This window comes from Lepus europaeus, chromosome 14, assembly GCF_033115175.1.
Source record: "Lepus europaeus isolate LE1 chromosome 14, mLepTim1.pri, whole genome shotgun sequence".
Taxonomy (NCBI): domain Eukaryota; kingdom Metazoa; phylum Chordata; class Mammalia; order Lagomorpha; family Leporidae; genus Lepus; species Lepus europaeus.
The window spans coordinates 81,930,735-81,952,841 of NC_084840.1; the positions used below are offsets into that span (position 1 = coordinate 81,930,735).

Here is a 22,107-nt window from a genome sequence, read left to right on the forward strand (position 1 = left end):
GTGAATGTGAGGTGTTGGAGTCTCCTGTTGCTGTGGTATTGGAGTCTATGTCTCCCTTTAGATACATTAACATTTTTTTAAATAGCCAGCACCCCAAAACTGGGTGCATATGCATTTATTTTAGTCATATCTTCCTGTTGATTTGATCCCTTAATCACCATATAGTGCCCTCTTCATGTCTTTTAATAGTATTCATCTTAAAGTCTATTTTTTCTGATATTAGGATGGCAACACCCATCCTATTTTGCTTTCCATTATCATGGAACATCTTTCTCCACCCTTTCACTTTCAGTCTGTATGTATCTTTGTTGGTGAGATGTGTATCTTGTAGGCAACAAAAAGATAGGTATTGCTTTTTAATCCATTAAGCCAGTCAGTATCTTTTAATTGGAGAGGCCATTTATATTCAAGGTGACTACTGATAAGTAATGACATCCCGCCCCCCAACCTTCTCTTCTGCCACACTTCAACACCTCTTCCTCCTCCCTCTCGCATTCCCACTCTTAATTTTTACAATGATCTATTTTCAGTTTGCTCAATGGTCATATAGTTAATCCTACACTGAGTAAAAGAGTCCAAATAGTATGAAGAGAAAAAGAAACCACATTGTTCTTCAATGGAAGAGATAAGGGCTATAAACAGTCATCAGTTCTCAAAACATCTATCTTACCCCAATAGAGTACATTTCAGATACTCTATTTGTCATCTCAGATCAGGGAAATTTTATGATATCCAGGAGTGGGATGGCTAGATCCTATGGTAGGTCCATATTCAGATTTCTGAGGTATCTCTGTAATGTCTTCCATAGTGGGTGCACCAGTTTACATTCCTACCATCTGTGGACCAGAGTACCTTAATTGCCACATCCTTACTAGCACTTGTCATTATTCTTAATTTCTATATGAGAGCAATTCTAACTGGAATGAAGTGAAACACTGTGACTCTGATTTGCATCTCCCTGATGGCAAGTGGTCCTCAGCATTTCTCAATGTGTGTTGGCCATTTGAATTCCCTCTCTTAAAAAACACCTGATCAAGTCCTTTGCCAATTTTGTAACTAGATTGTTTTGTTGTTGTTGAATTTCTCGAGCTCTTTACAGATTCTGGATGTTAACTCTTTAACAGTTACAGTTTATGAATATTTTCTCCCATTCTGCCTGTAGCCTCTTCACTTTGCTGAGTGTTTCCTCTGCAGTGCAGAAGCTTCTCAGCTTGATATAATGCTGTTTGTCAATTTTGGCTTTGATTGACTGTGCTTCTTGGGGTCTTTTGCAAAAGTCTTTGCCTATGCCAATGTCTTGCAGAATTTACCAGTGTTCTCTATTAATTTGATGATATTGGGTCATAGATTTAGGTCTTTGGTGCATTCTCAATGGAGTTTTGCTTAAGGTGTAAGGTATGGGTCTAGTTTCATACTTCTGGAGATCCATTTGTCCTTGTTCCAGGGATTGATTCTGGCTCCTTTGTCAAAGGTAAATAGGCGTAATGCATGGATTGGTTTCTGGAGTTTTTATTCTGTTCCATTGGTTTATAAGTCTGCTCTTGTGTCAGTACCATGCTATTTCATTATAACTGCACTATAGTATATCTTGAAATAAAGTATTGTGATGACTCTCACTTTTTGTTTATAAGATTTCTGTAGCTATTTAGGGGTCTCTTGTGTTTCCATATGAATTTTACAATCATTGTTTTCTAGATCTGAAAATAATGTCATGGGTATTTTGATTGGGTCACATTGAGTCTTTTGGTATTGTGGACATTTTGATGATGTTGATTCTTCCAATACATGAATATTGAAGATTTTCACATGTTTAAATGTCTTCTATTTATTTCTTTAGTGTTTTGTAATTTTCATTGTAGAGATCTTTGACATCTATGATAAAATTTATTCCAAAGAATTGAATTATTTTTGGAGCTACTGTGAACAAGACTGATCTTAAAAGTTCGTTCTCAGCCATGACATTGTCTCTGTATGCAAAGGCTATCAATTTGTCTGTGTTGAAATTATATCCTGCCACGTATCAAACTATTTTATGAGTGCCAATAGTCTCTCAATGGAGTTTTTTGGATCCCCTTTATATTAGAATCATGTCATCTGCAAATACAGATAGTTTAATTTCCTTCTTCCCTATCTGTATCCCTTTGATTCCTTTTTCTTGCCTAATGGCAAGAAATGTTGAGGAGTGTTCAAAGTGATTACTGTACCTAAGAAACTTGCCATGAATTTTAGTCAATGAAATATATTTGTGCTGCATTTTATATATTTTAGTTTTAGCATTACATCTCATGGAAATTTTGGTGCATTCTGCTTCATTTCTGAATTTAAAAATTTTGACAATTCTCCAAAATATCATTTTATGCTTTTATTTCTATCCACATTTCACTATCTAATATGTTTATTAACCGGTATGGAAGCAATAAGAGAAACACATAAAATATGTCACTTTCTGTCATTGTCACCTGGATTTTATATTAACCATCCAGATTTACAGGATTTGACAATGCAGGTCTCTAGTAACAGCAAGGAGGCTTCCCCTTTGTGCTCTAAGCTATTTTTTCTCTCATTGCTTTTATAATTATTTTTTCCATAGACAATAACTTTTAAAGTATTCACACATCATTAAAACTTTAATAGTATAACATTCTTAACCATTGGGTTCACAAAGGTGTAAAACAAAGCTTTAGAAAACTATGTTGACAGGCCGGTGCTATGTCCTTGGGCCCCTGCATCCATGTAGGAGGCCCGGAAAAATCTCCTGGCTCCTAGCTTCGGATCAGCGCAGCTCCAGCCATTGTGGCCATCTGGGGAGTGAATCAGAGGATGGAAGACCTCTCTCTTTGTCTTTACCTCTCTCTGTAATCTGTCTTTCAAATAAATAAAGTAAATCTTAATTTTAAAAAACTATGTTTCCAGCAATATTTTTCCCTTTAGATCCTGGGATATTTGATATTCAGAAAAGAGATACATGCTCACTAAAATATATCCGTCCAAGTTTGCCACACCTCAAAAGAAGAGGGAATGTCATGAATTGTGAGAGATTCTGAAAAATAAGTTTCCCTCATTTTACTGTCACTAAGCATAGAATTTCATAGATGGAAGACATGAAGTAATTAAGTGTTCTGGCCCCATTACCTACTGATAATGGGAATAAAACTTAAAAAGGTTAAATGATTCAGACAAAGTACACAGAGTGGCTTTTCCTAGCATTTTATGGCACTAACAGAAAACACACATTCCATAACACTGAATCAGATACATTACCAGAGAAAATAACCAAATTAATCACAGAAATTAGCAGTGTGACTTTGTCAAAATACTCCAATGCCTTCATGGTGAGGAGCGTGAAGAGAGGCTTTATCTACCCTTACCTATAAGAGGATATCTGTAGATTTTTACATACCTATAAAACTGTAACTACTCCAGAATGTAGCATCCTAATTTAGAGACAAACATTGAACTTCTGGTGATGGTTTATGATACTTATAAAAGTCTAATTCACCAGAAATATTTGTGTAAGCATAAAAGTTACATGAAAGTATATGTAAGTGTTTGAAAAATCTTTAAAACAGTCATGTTGGAACACAAAGTTCCATATACTTTAACTGAATCAGATAAAGTTGTACAATAGACAAGGCACAATAAACAGACTCACTATGCTTCTGATATGTTTTACAACACTCAAGGCCAGGTACATGCTAATATTCACTCTCAAACAATGGTTCCTTCCCACGGTATGCTCACTGGATCCCACATATTCATATTTTAAAATGTAATCAATACAATTCACACAAGATGATCCAAGTAGTTGGTTTCCTGAATCCGCATAAGGGACTCAGATGAAGTTTCTGGCTCCTGATTTAGGTCTAGTGCAGTCCTGGCCAAGGTGGCCAATTGTGGAGTGAAACAGTTGATTAAAGCTCACTCTTGCTCGTGCTCTCTCTCTCCCTCTCTCTCCCTCCCTCCCTTCTCCCCTATCTCCCTCCTCCCTCCTCCAAAACTCTGCTTTTCAAATAAATAAGTGATCTTTAAAAAATAAATAACTGTAATTTATTGTTAAGCCAATCAAAATGGCTAGGGCTTATTAAAATTTTTTTAAAAATCTTTATACTTATTCTGGTTCAGAAAGTCATAGAGTATTCAGTTAAATTATTTGCCCAGGTTAAAGGTCACTTGGAAGAATTAAATAATAAAAACTATGAAGATTTTTTTAACTGTAATTTAGAGAGCAACATAGAAGAAGAGGAGCATCTGGGTCTCAAACAAGTGCCCATATGGGATGCTGGCACCGGAGGTGGAGGCTTAGCCTACTATGCCACAGCACTCAATCTGGGGGAATTTTAATTTCAAAATGGTTTTTATTTAAAGGTCCCCACTTATCCAAAATCTTATTGCTATAATCTAACATTTTTAAATTCTCCATGCTTCCCCTTCACTGAAATATTCTTTACAGATTGACAGTTGACAACACAAATACAATAATGATGATTTGAAGGGTGATGATTTGAATGATTGATTTGTGAGTTCCAAACTGTGAAAACCCACAGAGTAAACAGTTCCTTTTCAAAAGCACATTAGGATGATTAGTCATCCTCGCAGCTACCATAGAACCAGACATTTGGCATAAATTGAACTGTGATAAAACCATACATTTTAGCTAAATTTTGGAAACTAATTCCTAATTACTTGTGTCAATTAGGCCTTATGTTTTGAACTGTACTGTACTGGCTGCATTAAATTAGTCATGTAGAATTGTCACAGTGCACTAGTGCATCAGGGAAATACTAATCACATGATGAAAATGTAAGGAAATAATTCTAATAGGAACACACAGAGGTGAGAAAGAGACATCAAGTCATACCATTCCGATATTTGTCATAGTGTCTCAGACACTAATAGAGCACCTGAATACACTATGTCAGTGCCTGGATTCCATTTCTGGTTTTGGATATGGTATTAAAAATCCTGTTGGGAAGGCCAAAATTGTGGCAAAGTGGGTAAAGCTGCTGACTGCTATGCTGGCACCCCATGTGGGCCTCAGTTCATAATTATGCTGTTAGACTTCTGATCCAGTGCCCTGCAAATGGCCTTTGAAAAGTAATGGAAGAAGGCCCATATGTTTGGGCCCCTGCTACCTACCTAGGAGAACCAGATGAAGCTCCTTTCTTTGGCCTGGCTTAGCCCTGACATTTTGACCACTTGTTGAGTGTGCCAGTGCAAGGAAGTAGTCTTTCTCACTGTCTCTCCCTTTCTCTGTATCTATGACTTGGAAATAAATAAGTAAACCTTAAAAATCCTGCTGTGCTGGTGTGTGGTGCAATACATGAATCTGCCACTGGCAATGCAGCATCTCATAGTCCCATACTGGACTGTCAGTTTGAGCCCCAACTGTTATTCTCCTAATCCACCTCCTGCCCATGAAACTGAGAAAGCAGCAGAAGATGGCACAAGTATTTGGTCTACTGTCACCAAAATTTGAGACTTGGCTAGAGCTCTGGGCTCCTGGCTTCAGCCTGGCCCAGCCCTGGCTGCTGTAGTCATTTGGGGAGTCAATTAGTGGATGGAAGAACTCTTTGTCACTCAATTCTTTCATCCCTCCATCTCTCCATCTTTATCTGTCATTCTGCCTTTCGAATAATAGAATGAATCTCATTAAAAATTTCCAGCTAATACAGACTTAGAAAGGCATGAGGTGAGGTCTCAAGCAGTTAGGCCCCTGACAGGGAGACCTGGATGGAGTTTTGAGAACTTAGCTATTGGCTTTGGTTGGGTCTTGTCCCAATCACAACAGGGATTTGGAGAGTAAACTTGTATGTGATAGCTCTGTGGGTTTGTCTTTCATCTCTCTCTGCCTCTTGGTTTCTCAAATAAATGTTTAAAAGACCAGAGAATCAAGAATCTGTGCTTTAGCATTATTCTCTATTCAGGATGACCTCCCTCCTGCACATTCACAAGGATAGCTCCAACTCTTCCTTTACTTGGCAGTGGCAGAGTCAAATTCCAAAGAAAAAAAAAATCTCTGAATAAAGAATTCTACCCCATGTTCCACCTTTAACCTAATGAAAAATCCTCTGAATATTTTCCAGCCCCACATTCTCTGCTAGCTTTATATGAAGGGTGGATAACAAATCATCGTGGATTGCTGCTTGCTATGACATTCTAACCATGACAGAAGTAGCCCCTTTTAATATATTCACTGTCTAAAATTCAAGCTTATATTAGGCACAAAACAAAAATAATTATTCATTTTAAAACATTAAAAATATCTCCAGAAAGGCCTGAAAGGCCCCATCACTACATTTACATAGGAAATATAGTAACGATGCAGTAACAAGACCAAACATTTCATGCCAAATCAAATTTCTCAGTTTTTTCATGGCACTGCCAGTGAGTCACACTGGCCGTCAGATTTTAAGAAGTCTACTTTCAAATATAAATAACTGACATCACTGGATAGCTTTTTCTTCATTCTGTATATATTTCACTGTTTGCATCATGTTTGCCTATTTCTTGCCACGTTATTCTAATGTACTGCCTAAGAGTTAGATATCAATCATTCAGGTGTGGTCACTGGGATTCAAATGACTTATATCACTTTTCATAAGACTCCATTACCAGGGAAAGGCCAGCATATTAACATGTCTTGGGACTTCAGTGAAGTCACAGAAATCAGTATGAAGCAGCTGCTCAAGTCAGAAGGCGAACCCTATCTCATTTCCACTTGCCACTATGAAAATCACCATTATTAGTACTTCTGTGGTTATGAATATTGCTAGCATGAAGTTACACAGTATTTTACATTCAAAATGCCTTATGTTTATCAAAACACAGATAAATCAAAAATGATGAAATCTTTACTTAATATATACTAAATTGGTCTTCGGTATAGAAAGATAATTGAAAATGAAGCTTGACGTGAATGGAATGGGAGAGGAAGCAGGAGATGCGAGGGATGCAGGTGGGAGGGAAGTTATGGTTGGAAAAAGCCCTTGTAATCCATAAAATGTAATTTGGAAATTTATATTTACTAAAAAAAAGTTAAAAAAATGCCACATGATCTAGCAATCCCACTTCTACTTATACTCCTAAAGACAGGAAGGTACTGTATTGAGGATCTCTGTGCACCACCATATTATAGCTGCAGTGTTCACAAAAGGCAAAAGAGGAAATCAAAGTCCCCTTTTGAAGATGGATGGATAGAGAAAATGTGGCTCATGTAAACAGTGTAATAGTGTTCAGTCATTTAAAAGAATGAAATTCTGGCATTTGCACCAAAATGAATGCAACTGGATGTGGGGGGAAAGAAGCTGGACACAGAAAAACAAATATCTCATGTTTTCCCTTAAAAGAGGCAGCTTAAATCGAAAAGGTGAAAAAAAAAAAAGACAGAAAAGCTTGTGTGTTTCAATACTGCTGCAAGTGTCGTCTTTATAAACGTTATTTTATAATGTTGTCAAGCTCGTGGTCAAGAATATTATGCTACCATAGTTTCAATGGTCTGGGATTACTTTGAAATTTATTGCAGATAAGTGAAAGAGTCCTTTTTCCGTTTCATTATTGTCTTTGGCCTTGCCTATCTTCCTGCTATACTAGGTCTTTTTTTGCTTTTTACTAGTTGAACCAAGTATTTACAGGAGCCATGGAATGTAATGTAGATCAAGGACATAAACTCAAAGCGAAGGAGAGGGCGTAAAGTGAGAGGAAGCAGGCAGTGTGGGAGGCACAGAAGCAGAGGGATGGAGGACAAAGGCATATCATTATACTCTTAGAATTCCATGAGCTCTATGGAGCCTAATAAAACACTAAAAAGATAGAGAGAGACTCTAGAAGTATGGATACCATAGTTATCATGGTAGTTGTGAAGTCTATTTGTCTTCACAGCTTCTACAAAACAGATGATAATAGTAAGTGATTGCAGACATAGCTGCCCTACTATGCATACCCTGTTCTTTCCCAGGTGGTAAGAGCAGAATGGTAAATCCTATGTCTTTCTGTCTTATGTAAGTGTCTGTCTCCTAAGTAACTTTGTTTCTTCAATCAAACACCAGGTTTGTTTCAACATCACTGAAATCAGGTATTTCCAAATCACAAGAAGAGACAGTACCTTAGAATTGCTTTCTGCTTTGCTGTCTTGAGGATCTCTTTGGGAGGCAGACTCCTTATCTACAAATGCAGTAACAGATCAACTAGTGAGAACATTTATTCACATGGAAACAATTTACATAAAGGTGTGTCTCTCTCCACTCATGAATATTGCAATGCAATAAATATTTCAATGAAATAAAATGAATAGTAAGGATGAATTTCAAGGGTTGAAGCTGTTTCAGGAAGAAGTTGGTTATATTAAAAAAAAAAAGCCAAAGAAAACCCTCAAAATAAATGGATATCCAATTCAGAGATACTCATTTCTGTTCATTGTATTTTAATATTAAGTTTCGAAGGATAGGCACTCACTATCTTTGTCACCACTGTCCAATCCGCGATCAGAGTCCATCCCATATTTATTAATTGTCTGTAGTGGAGCAACTTGAGTGATGGCAATACGTTTTTTACTCTTCTTACCCACTAGAGTTGACGTTCCTTCCTACAGAACAATAAAATACAAATTCAACAAATATATCCAATTTCTCAACCCCTCAGCTACTCATTCAGTGAGACAGGATTTACTATGTGTATCAAGTCACAGGCCCAGTCCTTGACAAATCGAAGCATATAAACAAAGAGCAGATTCTACCCCATGTTCACTTAGAGGTAGACATGGGAAAATAGAACAGAAAAGTATAAATCACTGTATCCATCGTTGAAGTATATATAGTTGAAGAATAGGCGGAGAAGTGTATCCTCAATTTAATCTTGGAAGGTCAGCAAATATTGCTTATTTGGGGCTACATTTTGAAACGCAGATCAAATGAAATCAAAAGTAAATAAGTCATGAAGGCATTCTATACAGCACAGATGAGGCAAAATACGGTATAGGCATAAACAAGGCAAATTAGCAGTCCCAGATATGGAGCTACAATGAGAACGTACTACTTTAGTAGAATGGGGTTTAGTGATGTATGGCAGATTTAAGACCTAAGGACCAAACCAATGGTCATGCTGGAATGTGAATTCTCCCCGACTGGAATGGAAATCTACTCAATCAGCAGTTGAATTACATGATTACAATCATGTTTAAGGGACCACTCTGGCAGGAAATACACAATGTACAAAAACGTCTTTACTTAGGCAATACCAGATTTGATGCACACAGAGAACTTAGAAACCACATTTTGTCAAAGGAAAAAAAACAAACAAAGGAACACAGAACACAAAATAAAAACCAGAGGGTGGGAGGTTACAGGGGATAGAGAAAATTTGAAATATGGGTAAGAAACCAGAGTTACATTGAAGGAATGACTTCCTACTGCACTCACCTCTACCACTGGGAAGCACCAGCACAGCAAAGGAAACACCCGGTGTCTAGGAGACTGACTGAAGGAAATCTTTGGTAAGGAAGTAAGGACAACTCTAAATGGCAATAGGCTCGGAGAGCCAGTACAGAGAGAGGCAAGAACAAAGTTGTGAGGGGATTATGTTTTACAATAACCTAACACACACTGCATGAGCAAACAGAAGAATCCTCAAACCTGCAATCATAAAGTAACATGAAGGAACGAAAAATCTTAGTCATCCTGTTTTGTGCAATACACATAATATACACGTATTGAAATACCACACTGTGGCCCTTGAATGTGTCATATTTAGTCACTAAAGAATTTTGAAAAGAAATGAGAATAGACAAAATCACTCAGAAAAAGCATTTAATGATAAGAATATACATATAAATAAATATCTGTAAAACATTAAAAGAATATAAGTAAATAATGTGAACCTAAACTGAATTCTGAAATTTGGAAAACCAAAATAAAAAGGCAGAACCTATGAAATTGAATTTTTCAATTACATATTTCTGCATATGTTTGCAGCATACAAAATGTCGTATTTCTACATTTGCTTCAAGAATTTAAAATAAAATTTTAATTTATAAATTGAAATATAACATACATTTCTTACTATAGTGAGAACATGTGCTTCTGGAATTTTATGGTAATATGCATTTTTCAAATCTGCTAAAAAAATAGAGTTCTTTGAAAAAATCTAAGAGGCTACAGGAGGAATGTTTTTCAAAAGCTTTGATTGCAGGAGCCCAAGTTCGGGACACCAGCGGCAGACTCAACACATCAGCGCTGCAACTTGAGGTGAGCCGAACTTCCATAGCCCGAGACACCGGCAGGCAAGCGGAAAGAGGAGACTAGAGGGAACGAGGCTTGAAACTCCGTGTGGAAAAGTTCACCAGGCTAACTAGAATAGAGAGAGGAAAAAAAAAGTGACCAATATGGACACGAGTTTTTCTCTCTCCACTCACCCCTCAAAGGCCAGAAAGACAAAGAGCAGGTGCCATTTTGGACATATGTCATATGCAGGGTGACCTCAGGTCTGCACTGGCCCTGAGCCTAGCAGAAAAACCTGACTCTGGGGGCGTGAAATAACAGATTAGGATCTAACTTGGCAACCCAGTGGGAGACTGCAGGAGAATTGGAGCCCACACCGAGGGCAGCAGAGATTCCCTGTGTGGTCCTTGGGAAAGATCTTCTGATCTCTGGCTCCTGTGGGTATATCATTGGCCTGCTAACTACCTCCAATTACTTTCAGCTGTGCGGAATTACTACCCTTTTGAATCAAAGAAAGAAAGAAAGAAAGAAAGAAAGAAAGAAAGAAAGAAAGAAAGAAAGAAAGATTGATTTACCACGCCTAACCTCGGAGTGTCACCTTTGCCACACCCTCAACCCTGAGGAACCAAACAGAGCTCTCAGGCCACACTCATCTCAAGCCTTTAAGGCTCCACTGAAAGCAGACAGTCCACTTAATATAGAGCCATAGTGTAACAAGAAAAAACACCACAGTGAAGAAGCCAAATATCTCCAACATGCCAAACAACAAACGCAAACACCGAGGTAACAAGAACAAGGAAGACACTATGACGCCCCCAAATGAAAAAGACACCCCAACTCAAGATTATGAAGATGATGAGATAGAAGAAATGCAAGAAGCGGATCTCAAAAAACTGATAAGAACATTAAGAAGTTCTCAAAAACAAATTCTTGAACTACAGAAATCCTTCATGGACAAGATAGAAAATCTCTCTCGTGAAAATGAAATATTATGGAGGAATCAAAATGAAATGAAACAACTAGTAGAACAAGAAACTGAGATAGTGACGAGAAATCATAATGAAATGAAGAATTCAATAAATCAAATGACAAACACATTAGAGAGCCTTAAAAACAGAATGGGCGAAGCAGAAGAGAGAATATCAGACTTAGAAGACAGAGAACAGGAAACAGGCAAACCAAAGACAAGAAGAGGAAATTAGAAATCTAAAAAATATTGTCGGGAATCTACAGGATACTATTAAAAAAACCTAACATTCAGGTTCTAGGAGTTCCTGAAGGCATGGAGAGGGAGAAAGGATTAGAAGGCATTTTCAGTGACATACTAGCAGAAAATTTCCCAGGTTTGGAGAAGGACAGAGACATCTTAGTACAGGAAGCTTATAGAACCCCTAATAAACATGACCAAAAGAGATCCTCACCACAGTGAAACATAAAGAAAAGATTCTAAAAGGCGCAAGAGAGAAACGTCAGATTACTCTCAGAGGATCTCCAATTAGACCCACAGCAGACTTCTCATCAGAAACCCTACAAGCTAGAAGGGAATGGCGAGACATAGCCCAGGTACTAAGAGAGAAAAAATGCCAGCCCAGAATATTATATCCTGCAAAGCTCTCATTTGTGAATGAAGGTGAAATTAAGACTTTTCATAGCAAACAGAAATTGAAAGAATTTGTCGCCACTCGTCCTGCCCTGCAAAAGATGCTTAAAGATGTGTTACACACAGAAACACAGTCATCAATATGAAAGAAGGTAAAGGAAGGAAACCTCACAGCAAAAGATCACAGGAAGCTCAATTTCTCTTTGACATAGAATTAAACTCTGATGCTCTGTTAAAGCAATGTGTTCAAGTAATCTATTATGTTCTCTTGATGTCTGTTAAATTCTAATTGTTCAAAAACAGCTGAATTGTTATGAAGAGCTATGGGTTATTTAAATATGTGCTTTTTTCAAAGATTCGAATAATCACCTTGTAACAATGATCAAATTTGATCTATGTTAAGTCATGATTTTAAGGAATCTTATTTCAACCAGATAGTTTGGATTTTGAGCCTTCTTGGCATTCTTGACAGGCATTCAAAAAATCAGAGTTTCAAACAATCTGGACTCTAAAATTTCCAGTAAATCTTGGACTTTGGTTTTTCCAGTTTGGGCCCAACAGAAAAAAATCGAAGGACCTATGTCTCTCATCTTATAGAGACACCAACTAATCGGCTATTTGGATTATATTAGAAGGACTGTCAAGATGTGACGTGGTACCAGACTTTAAGTTTCTGTAATGGAAAATGCTATTAATACAAATGTTTGAGAATTAAAAAGTCTAATGATCTTGTGTTACTAGACATGAGAGTTATCTTAATGAGAAAACCCCAGAGGCCTAAAGGGTTAAATACTTGTAAAATCCTACAGGTGCTTTCAAAAATACTGTGAAGTAAGCAAGTGCCTCTTGTTGGTTGATGAGTTTATAATTTTAATCATGGCGACTTAAAGTCTTTTGTCATCCACAGTTATATATGATTTGCTGCTAATAAAACTAAAGCATTGTTGGTTCTGTGTTTAGCTGTCCTCCTATAGGTTCCTATGGACTTTTTCCAGCCACTTCTATTGTATTCAGTACTTTGGGATGGCTCTGTAAACAGATGAAGCCAATAACGTATTAACAGTACCAACTGAGAGAAAGTATGGTTAACTGAGGTTACTAAAAGCAAAAAGCAATTCAAATCAATTGGCAATCTACAAAAAGAGTTAAAGATTTTAAAAGCTATTATTAAAATTGCTATATTGGTCTATTATGTTATATGTGCGTACATATTGTATGTCCACATGGGAAAATTTGATTAAGAGTTTTATTTTAATTGGCTTATAGATAAGATTGTTCATAAATTTAAGCTGCTAAAATCAATCAAAGATACATTTCAATTTGTGTGACCTGAATCTCTGCATCATATGTTTTAAACTTGTTGGTAGAAAGAAACTAAAAACATTTTATATGGTTGTGCTTAAGTTTACTGGTTAAACAAACTACACCATGTTAGATATTTAAGAGGTGTTTCCAAATACATGATTCTTAAAATTTACAGAAGGCATTGGACCTTCTGGTAAATGTTTTCTTAAGTTGTTATCTAATGGTTGAAACGGTTTGCTAAGTATTCATGTAATATTGCTACTGTCAGCAAGCGATCTAGGACTTGCTCCCTCATTTCTCTATTCTAAGCCCAATTTGTTCCTTGATTTCTCTATTCTCCTCAAGGTAGGAAACTAATTCTATTATGAAGGAATCTGTAGGACGCACAATTTAATCTTTAGACCTTATAAAAGAGATGGCTAACATTTTTCTGTAATAGCATAGCCAAAATAAGAGCTTAAATTATAATCTCACTGCTAGATTTACTTCGCCATCAGCGAAGTATACAGTAAGTAGAAGAAACCTCCCTTTCAGACCAAAGGGAAAGAAAGTTTTTAAGTGAGAATATAATTTTCCTCATGGGCATTGTCTACCTTAGAAAAACTACTACAGAACATGTCTGTGACTATAGACTTGTAGTTCAGGCCACCGAAGATTAGAGATGGGACTTGGGCACTCCCTTGACTTGCATCCTCTGGTCTGCTTTAACACAAACCAGGAGGAAAAGAAAGCTAGGCATCAGAAGCAATGGGTGGCAGGCCTACTAATGGCTGATCTGTACAGTGATCTGCCCTCAAGGAGACCCAACAGGCCAGTCCACTGCAGTGGCTTTCAATGTGGTAAGCCTGGGCTTCAGCAGAAGTCAGCTTGTGAAGAGCCCTGGCAGCTCTGCCAAGAGTTGGATCACTGGAAATGGACCTGCCCTGGAGTCGAAGGATGCCCAGGTCAGAGCCACAGATCTTACTGGCTCTAAGCTGAAAAGCCATTCACTCAGCCCAACTTTCAAAGTGACCACTGCAGCTGTGGGGATGGCCAAAGAGGGTCAGCAACATTGCAGACAGAACTGTAAATTTCTTGTTAGAGATGCCACCTGCCTTTACCTGGCCAGCTCTCCTCCCAGGCCAGCCAAGTAATGAAAGTCAACAGAGTGCCTTCCCCTAGGAGGTTCACACCTCCCTTAGGGAGAGATAGATAGGTCTGGGCCTCTTAACTTACAAGGCCTAAAGCCCACCAGATTATTATCAAGCCCCTTCTATCAGGTTCTATTTGCCTCTCAATCAGAAAACTTAATTGTAGCTTAGACAGCACCTTTCTTAGCTCCTCTAATAATGACTCTGTCCTTTGTTCTAGGCCCTGTCTAGTGCACTTGGGCCTCATTCCTTTATAATCATAACCTCTACTCTACCACCAATGGCTCTATTCCCAACCTGTGTGTACTGATGGTCCTCTTCCCCACTTAATGCTGTATAATTGTTCAAACCTGGTAAATGCCACTAGGATCATTGGTTACTATCCTCACCCTGTCTTTTATGACCTTGTCTAAATATGATCAGAGTCAGCAAACTTGGAAGGCTTCCATAGCCTTGGCAACTCATGACGACAGCCTAGGGTGGATACTGGCACCATAAAAAGAGTGTCAATTTGTTGGGTCAACAACAGGAGCCAATGTGCACTTGCTCCTCATGTGGAATCTCTGTCCTTAATGTGCTGTACATTGTGATTTAATGCTATAACTAGTACTCAAACAGTATGTTTCACTTTGTGTTTCTATGGGGGTGCAAATTGTTGAAATCTTTATACTAAATTGATCTTCTGTATATAAAGAGAATTGAAAATGAATCTTGATGTGAATGGAAGGGGAGAGGGAGCGGGAGAGGGGAGGGTTGCGGGTGGGAGGGAAGTTATGGGAGGGGGAAGCCATTGTAATCCATAAGCTGTACACTGGAAATTTATATTCATTAAATAAAAGTTTTTTTAAAAAAAAAGTCTTGATTGCTTTAAATGTCACAAAACAAAGTCCTGAGAGTCAGTACTCTGATTAAGCAGGTTGAGCTGCCAGACTTTTCCTTTTGTATTTTAAAAATTATCTCAGCTTCTCACAAAAAATAAGGAGACAGAAGGAAACAGGGAAGAAGAGAAAATGAAATAGAGTGGCATAGAGAAGCAGGCCTACAGAGGTGCCATCTGCTAATTCACTCTCCAAAAGCCTGTAAGGGCCAGGGCTCAGCCACACCAATGCCAGGACCTGAGTACTCCAACCATTTTTTTTCTCAGAACTTTTACTTATGGGCAAATAGGTTGAGTCAAATGACAACGTAATCAGGAGATCTTTCCTTTGTGTAATGTTCAACCAACAGTAAGCAAATACGTGTGTGAGGTACATATGCAACTCTTTTCCAACTAGGCAATATCTTCAAAGTTATAAAAATCTCTACAAAGAGATAAATAGGGAGTCATGTTTTAGCTCCTAAAATGTGACATTCATTTCACATTATGTTTTCCACAAGTCCCAATATAAATATCACCATGATGATGGCTGTCTCATGGTGTAAGCCTTGCTCATTCCTAATGCTTAGTATAATGAAGTCTGAGAGAGAGAAGAGAGGGAACAAAAGCTGAATACAGAGGCCCTGCACTCACCTCCACCTCTGGGAAGAACCAGCACAGCAAAGGAAACACCAGGTGTCTTGGAGACTGACTGAAGGAAATCTTTGGTAAGGAAGTAAGGACAACTCGAAATGGCAATAGGCTCAGAGAGCCAGTACAGAGCGATGCAAGAACCAAGTATACTGGAGCTCCTACACTGGTGTTATGGCCAGGGGGACTCTATCTCACTGAGGAGAGTAAGCAGAAGGCTCTAAGATTCCCACCATCATGGCAGAGCAGTGGCCCTAACTACAGAATTCCACAATCCTCAGTTTTCATTGACCTAGAAAGCTGACTGTGACTGAGGGCCTTCTTTGCCCTAAGGAAGACTCCATTTTGCCTCTTTCCAAATCCCCAGACCCGAGTGGTCGCAGCAACACTGCGGCTATCCTCTATCGTGTGTTGGGGACAGCAAGTAGCCCTGATGCTACCAGGAGTCCCCAGATTCCACCTCCCACTTGCCCCTGCCCACAGTCAGAGCCAGGCTGCTTTACGGGGCAGACAGCAGGTCCCTGCCTCTAGGGCTGAATTGCTGGGCACAAGCTTCAGGGCTCTGTCTTCTGCCTCTGTTTTTAAAAAGAGAGAAGAAACAAGCACTACATTTTAGATTTCAACATCGCTTAGTGCTTATATTTAAAATATCATAACAAGAGACAGTACCTCAGGGTCCGAAGTTGATTCTTTAGCTTCATCTTCTGCTCCTAAAGTAAACATCATTTCTATAAGAGGTAGTCATAGATCTGATAATAAACATTATTATGAATTCTAAATATACATACATAGATGGGATCAGGTGCTTTCAGGGTGGTATGGCCATAGATTATCTTCCAGAGTGGCTATACTATTTTGCATATGGAAGAGCAATGAATGAGAATCCCTATTGCTCTATTTCCTTATCTGCAATCACTGTTGTCATTGTTTTGAAATCCCTAGCAGTTCATGATGTTCAGAATCACTTCTTAAGTTCACTTGCCATCTTCCAGGGGAAGGTGTTTTTTCTGCTATTTTTCCTATTTTTAAGTCTGTTTGTTGTTTTTTAAATTTAGCTTTAAGAGTTCTCTAAACAGTTTGGATAATAGTTGTGGTTTTTTTTGAAATATATCTTTTGCAAATATTTTCTTCCAGGTTATTTATTATACCCTTTGCGGTATATTGGAAGAACTAAATTTTTTTATGTGTTTATTTTTTTTTTAATTTTTAATTTTTTGACAGGCAGAGTGGACAGTGAGAGAGAGAGAGACAGAGAGAAAGGTCTTCCTTTTGCCGTTGGTTCACCCTCCAATGGCCACCGTGGCTGGCACACTGCGACTGGCGCACCGCGCTGATCCTAAGGCAAGAGCCAAGTGCTTCTCTTTGTCTCCCGTGGAGTGCAGGGCCCAAGCACTTGGGCCATCCTCCACTGCACTCCCGGGCCACAGCAGAGAGCTGGCCTGGAAGAGAGGGGCAACCGGGACAGAATCCAGAGCCCCGACCAGGACTAGAACCCGGTGTGCCGGCACCGCAAGGTGGAGGATTAGCCTATTGAGCTGCGGTACCGGCTAGAACTAAAATTTTGTTTGTTATCACTATTCACTTTTCATGAACATCAATATACTAGCAGAAACTCAGAATAACTGGTCTTTACAACTTGTTCACCCTGAAGATGCTTATGCAAATCTCATCTGTGGCTGACATACATTTTGTTACCTCAAGGGAATGAATGCTGTCACTTACGGTAAGGTAGAAAGGTATATAATTTATGTTACACTGCCTGCTTTCAGTTTATAGACCAAGCTGTGTCATGCCAAAATGCAATCTTAATTCTTCAGCATAGAAATCACTTTAAAAGGCCTGTTGTTTCCATCACCTTAAAATAATACCAAGAATCCCTAGAACCATCTGAAATAAAGTTCAATTTATCAATGTAAAGTGAATAATACAATTAATTAAGATGATATGGAAAACGTATGCTCTATACAAGGATGGTAATCCAACTGAGAGACAATTGTATCACTAATAGAATAAGTATAAAAGACTGTAGGGTCCCAGTGCTATGTCACAGCAGATAAAGTCACTGCCTACAGTGCTGGCCTCCCTCATGGTTTCCTGTCCAAGTCTTGGCTGCTCCACTTCCAATCCAGCTTCCTGTTAATGGGTCTAGGAAATCAGCAATAGATGCCCCAAGTTCTTGGCCATGTAACCATGTGTGATTAGCTGAGTTTGATTACCAACTCCATGTTCTGACTTCAGTTTGCTGCCTGTGCAAACTCAAGAGAGGCAGTGAGGCTCAAGTAATCAAGCTCCTCCCAAGCACGTGGAAGACCTAGATGGAGTTCCTGACTCCTGCCTATGGCTTCCATCCAAACGAGGCCATTATGAGCATTTAGAGGACAAATCCGTAGATGGCAGCTTTGTTCTGTAAGTCTCCATGCCTCTCAGACACAAACATACACACACACACATATACAGATATATATCTTTTTCTAAATTACACAAATGCCACAAAGAGATAACGGGCCACAATTAGTGATTTTCTTCAAATAATAGTGCTTCAGGTTATAAATATCCTACAATAAACCTCTAAAATTTCTAAACACTAGATTACTAAGAAAGATTAAGAAAAACACACATATGATTAATCACTGACTTATCTGTAACTGCTCTTCTGTGATCAACTATTGCTTATGTTTACATTTTTTCCTATGTTGGGACTAGCTGGAGAAGTTTTACCTGGATTTGTATTTACAGTCTTAAGTACAGCATTTCTTCGAGAAAACGAAATGAGTTGGTAATTTTCCCTATGTATAAGAATGAATAAAATTGTTTCAGTATTGATAAGGACAACTATCACATGTATCAAATCCTTAGAATATTTCTGACAGTATCAAAGTTAGTACCAGAATTTACATTATGCCAACACACTTCATAATTATATGTTCTATAATATAATTTTCTTAAACTTATTGTAAAGATGAAAAACAGTAAGGCGAAGAAGTCCTGAATTAAAGGGGGTATAACTCAATAAATTAACTAAAATTAGCATGACATAATAAGGCATCATAAACTCAAAAGACTCAGCTCTGTAGCCAACAGGTATGGACAAGTCACTTGTTTTAACCTCAAACTCTTCTAAAGAGTAAGGATTTTCCTATGTCTTCACTAGGAGTTATAGAGATTCAGTGTGTTAATATATAAAATAAATAAATGCTCAATGAAATGAAGCAATGGAATACTTTGTTCTTGAAATTTACTACTGAAACTATTTTGGAATCCCGAAGAAAACCTGTAGTGTGTTTTTTCACTGTTCAGGCTACAGGAAATGTCATTAGTTTCTCATTCTGGCTATTAGTTACTCCATACAGCTGTAACCATAGATATCTCATCTACTTAACATATTGCAGCTACATGCATTTGTAAATATATCACTTCACTAAGTTAGGTAACACAATTTATGTGATCATTCACACTAAGGGTACAAAACTAAGAGCTGTCAAGTACTGGGCAGACTATTACTACTCCTTTTAAGGATTCAAACTCTGAACCAGTTGATATTTGCTAGTATGATGCTTAACATCCCTGTTCAACTCCACCTAACTTGGACGATCAAACTCCACTTTATTACATGGTTTCTGAGAAGTTATGCATGGGGCTTAGCTCACTTAAATCCATATAACATACTTTAGATTCAGAGAATTCTCAAGAATGGCTTGTTGTGAGGCAGAATTTAAAACTACCTTGAAAATCTGATATAAAATGCACGTAATTTAGAAGATTTTCGTTTTCACTATTACAGCAAACAAATCACCTTAGGTCCAACACATACTCTGGAGCACAGTAACATACATGGTACATTCCACAAACCAAGAATATATATGCCCAGAATATAAAGAAGCCTTAGGGTACATATCTGGTGCAAAACATTAAATAAACTCTCATCTTTTCCTACATTATCTGAATTTGTCTGACAACAGAATGGTACCAAGTAGAAACTACTAACAAAGTCAAGAACCTTATAAAGAACACATCATGAAGGTTTAAGGCTAAGAAGTAGATGCCACCTGAGGTTCTCATAAATAGCCTACTTTTTAGCTACATACATGCCAAAACCTAGGAAGCCAGAGTGGGGTGTTAATACTTCGTGGAGAGTGACTGAGTGTATAGGCATATGTAAGTCAACAAATAGACATTTTAATCTCAGGATATAAGTGCACATCACCACGAAGACTGGAGATCTGGATCAGTAAAAGAATCCTGGTAATAAAGGTCTATCATTACTAGACTGCAGGGCAGCTTCCCCAGCAACATGGAAGCAATAAAAAATAAGAATTATTAGAACCCCATCTCTCTGATGAAGGAAGATGCCTTGAGAACCTCATCTCTCTGATGAAGGAAGATTGCCTTGTCAGGCTTATGGAACTTCCTGGCTTCTTGTAAAACTCAAGAAAAAGAATTTAAGAGGCAGCTCCCAGGACAAAATATGAAATTTCCTGCTAATCTGGACATTGAAGGCCTAACCAACTAAGTAGAACTAGGAAGGTGTGACACTGTTTGGAGGGTCATGGCAGGGGTTGTATTTGAAATGATATGGATAATGTGGGCAGCCACAGGGATAAAGACCTTCAAATCTCTGAGATAAAGAATTTGTACCCATCTGTACTTCTAACTAGCCAACCTTTCTCTTTGGTTTCTTTTTGTTTTAAAGATTTATTTATTTACTTGAAAGTCAGAGTTACACAGAGACAGGAGAAGCAGGAGCAGGAGGAGGAGGGTTAGGGGGAGGGGGAGAGGGAGGAGGAGGAAGGGGAGGAGGAAGGGGAGGAAGGGGAGGAGGAGGAGGAGGAGGAGGAGGAGGAGGAGGAGGAGAGAGGGCTTCATCTGATGGTTCACTCCCCAGTTGGCTGCAATGGCCAGAGCTGCACCGATTTGAAGCCAGGATCCGGGAGCTTCCTCTGGGATTCTCATGCAGGTGCAGGGGCCCAAGGACTTGGGCCATCTTCTACTGCTTTCCCAAGCCATAGCAGAGAGCTGGATCAGAAGTGGAGCATCCAGGAATCAAACCAGTGCCCATATGGGATGCCAACACTTAAGGTGGCAGCTTTAACCTCTACATCACAGCACCTGCCTCTCTATTCAGTTTCTGACTGTTGAAGTAAAGGGACTCACTGCCATTCCAAAAACTGTGAGAGCTAAGTCATCTGAAAACACGAAGTACTTACACCTCAACTTCATGTTGATTACAATGTTAGTATAAACACTTACATATTACGTTTTTGAAGAGCATAATCCCCAGCAGAATGTCCAGCAATGTCTTCAGAAAGCACATCAACCCCTAGTTCAAGAAGAATGTTCACTATGTTTTCCGAACTATACCATGCCGCAAACATGAGGGATGTTCTAAAATAACAGAAAGAGAACTTCATTAAAAACTCCAATGAGGCTACTCAAAAAGCTGAGTTGCTCTATTTTACCAACTTAATATCTTGCCTGTGTATATGTGATCATTTACTTGTATTAATGGACATAAGCATCTTGGAATATCAAATGCTCATCTCCAGAAATTATCTCCAGGGTTAAAGAGAAAGGAACAAAATAAAGCCTCTTGTCTAACTGGGGTATTCCATAGAAGTTACTAATTTGATGTTTTTAAGGGATAGTAACACCGTTGAGATCACTTGTTTAAATCAGGCAGTTTTAAGTGAAGAATTCACTCTTACTTCCCCAGTTTTAAATATTAAATATATCCCAGTCAGGTAAGTAAAAGCTATCTGAAAGTATAAAGCTCTTATATTATATGGCAATAATAGTCACAGCAGTTTGTTAGCAATGGTGAGAACCACGTGTCAGCTACTGAATTCCATTTTATATATGACATTATATACAACTACATCTGAAAGATAGGATACGTTACTATCCCACTTTCACTTCAGATTAGATTTAATAGTTGATGTTCCCAAGGTTGCATGCCAAACAGGTTGGACATCTGAGAATTAAGCCTTGTGCTATATGTCTTTTCTCTTTCTCATTTATTATTTGTCATCATTAAAGGAAAAGCTTATCTAATATATTTCTTCCCTCTTCCTATACTAATTACAAATAAAATTATAAGGATCAGGCATTTAATCTTGGTATTATGACACCAATTAAGAAGTCCCCGTCCCGTATCACACTACCTGGTTTGATTCCCAGATCCAGCTTCTATGTATAGCCTCCTACTAATACAGACCCCGGAAGACATTAGTTATATTCAGCTTAGATAATTAGATTCCTGCAACTACATGAAAGTCTTTATTGTATTCTTAGCTCCAAGCTTCAATCTGGCCCAGCCTGAACTGTTGCAGGCATTTGAGCAGTGAAACTGAAGTGAGA

General features: G+C 38.3%; 1 protein-coding gene across 2 annotated transcripts; it reads right to left on the reverse strand.

Annotated features, from left to right (window-relative positions):
• Nucleotides 1-9,596: 9,596 nt before the first annotated feature.
• Nucleotides 9,597-21,240, reverse strand: LOC133773610 (POTE ankyrin domain family member B-like). 2 transcript variants are annotated; one of them, XM_062211061.1, is made up of 4 exons: nt 21,001-21,240; nt 18,472-18,539; nt 16,423-16,463; nt 9,597-9,626 (listed from the first exon to the last, which is right to left on the reverse strand). In XM_062211061.1, exons 1-4 carry the CDS (start codon nt 21,159-21,161, stop codon nt 9,621-9,623), a joined length of 276 nt encoding a protein of 91 aa, XP_062067045.1. In that variant the 5' UTR covers nt 21,162-21,240; the 3' UTR covers nt 9,597-9,620. The 2 variants fall into 2 exon arrangements, with proteins under 2 accessions (XP_062067045.1, XP_062067044.1); XM_062211060.1 differs by lacking the exon at nt 9,597-9,626 and adding an exon at nt 15,928-16,328.
• Nucleotides 21,241-22,107: the final 867 nt, after the last annotated feature.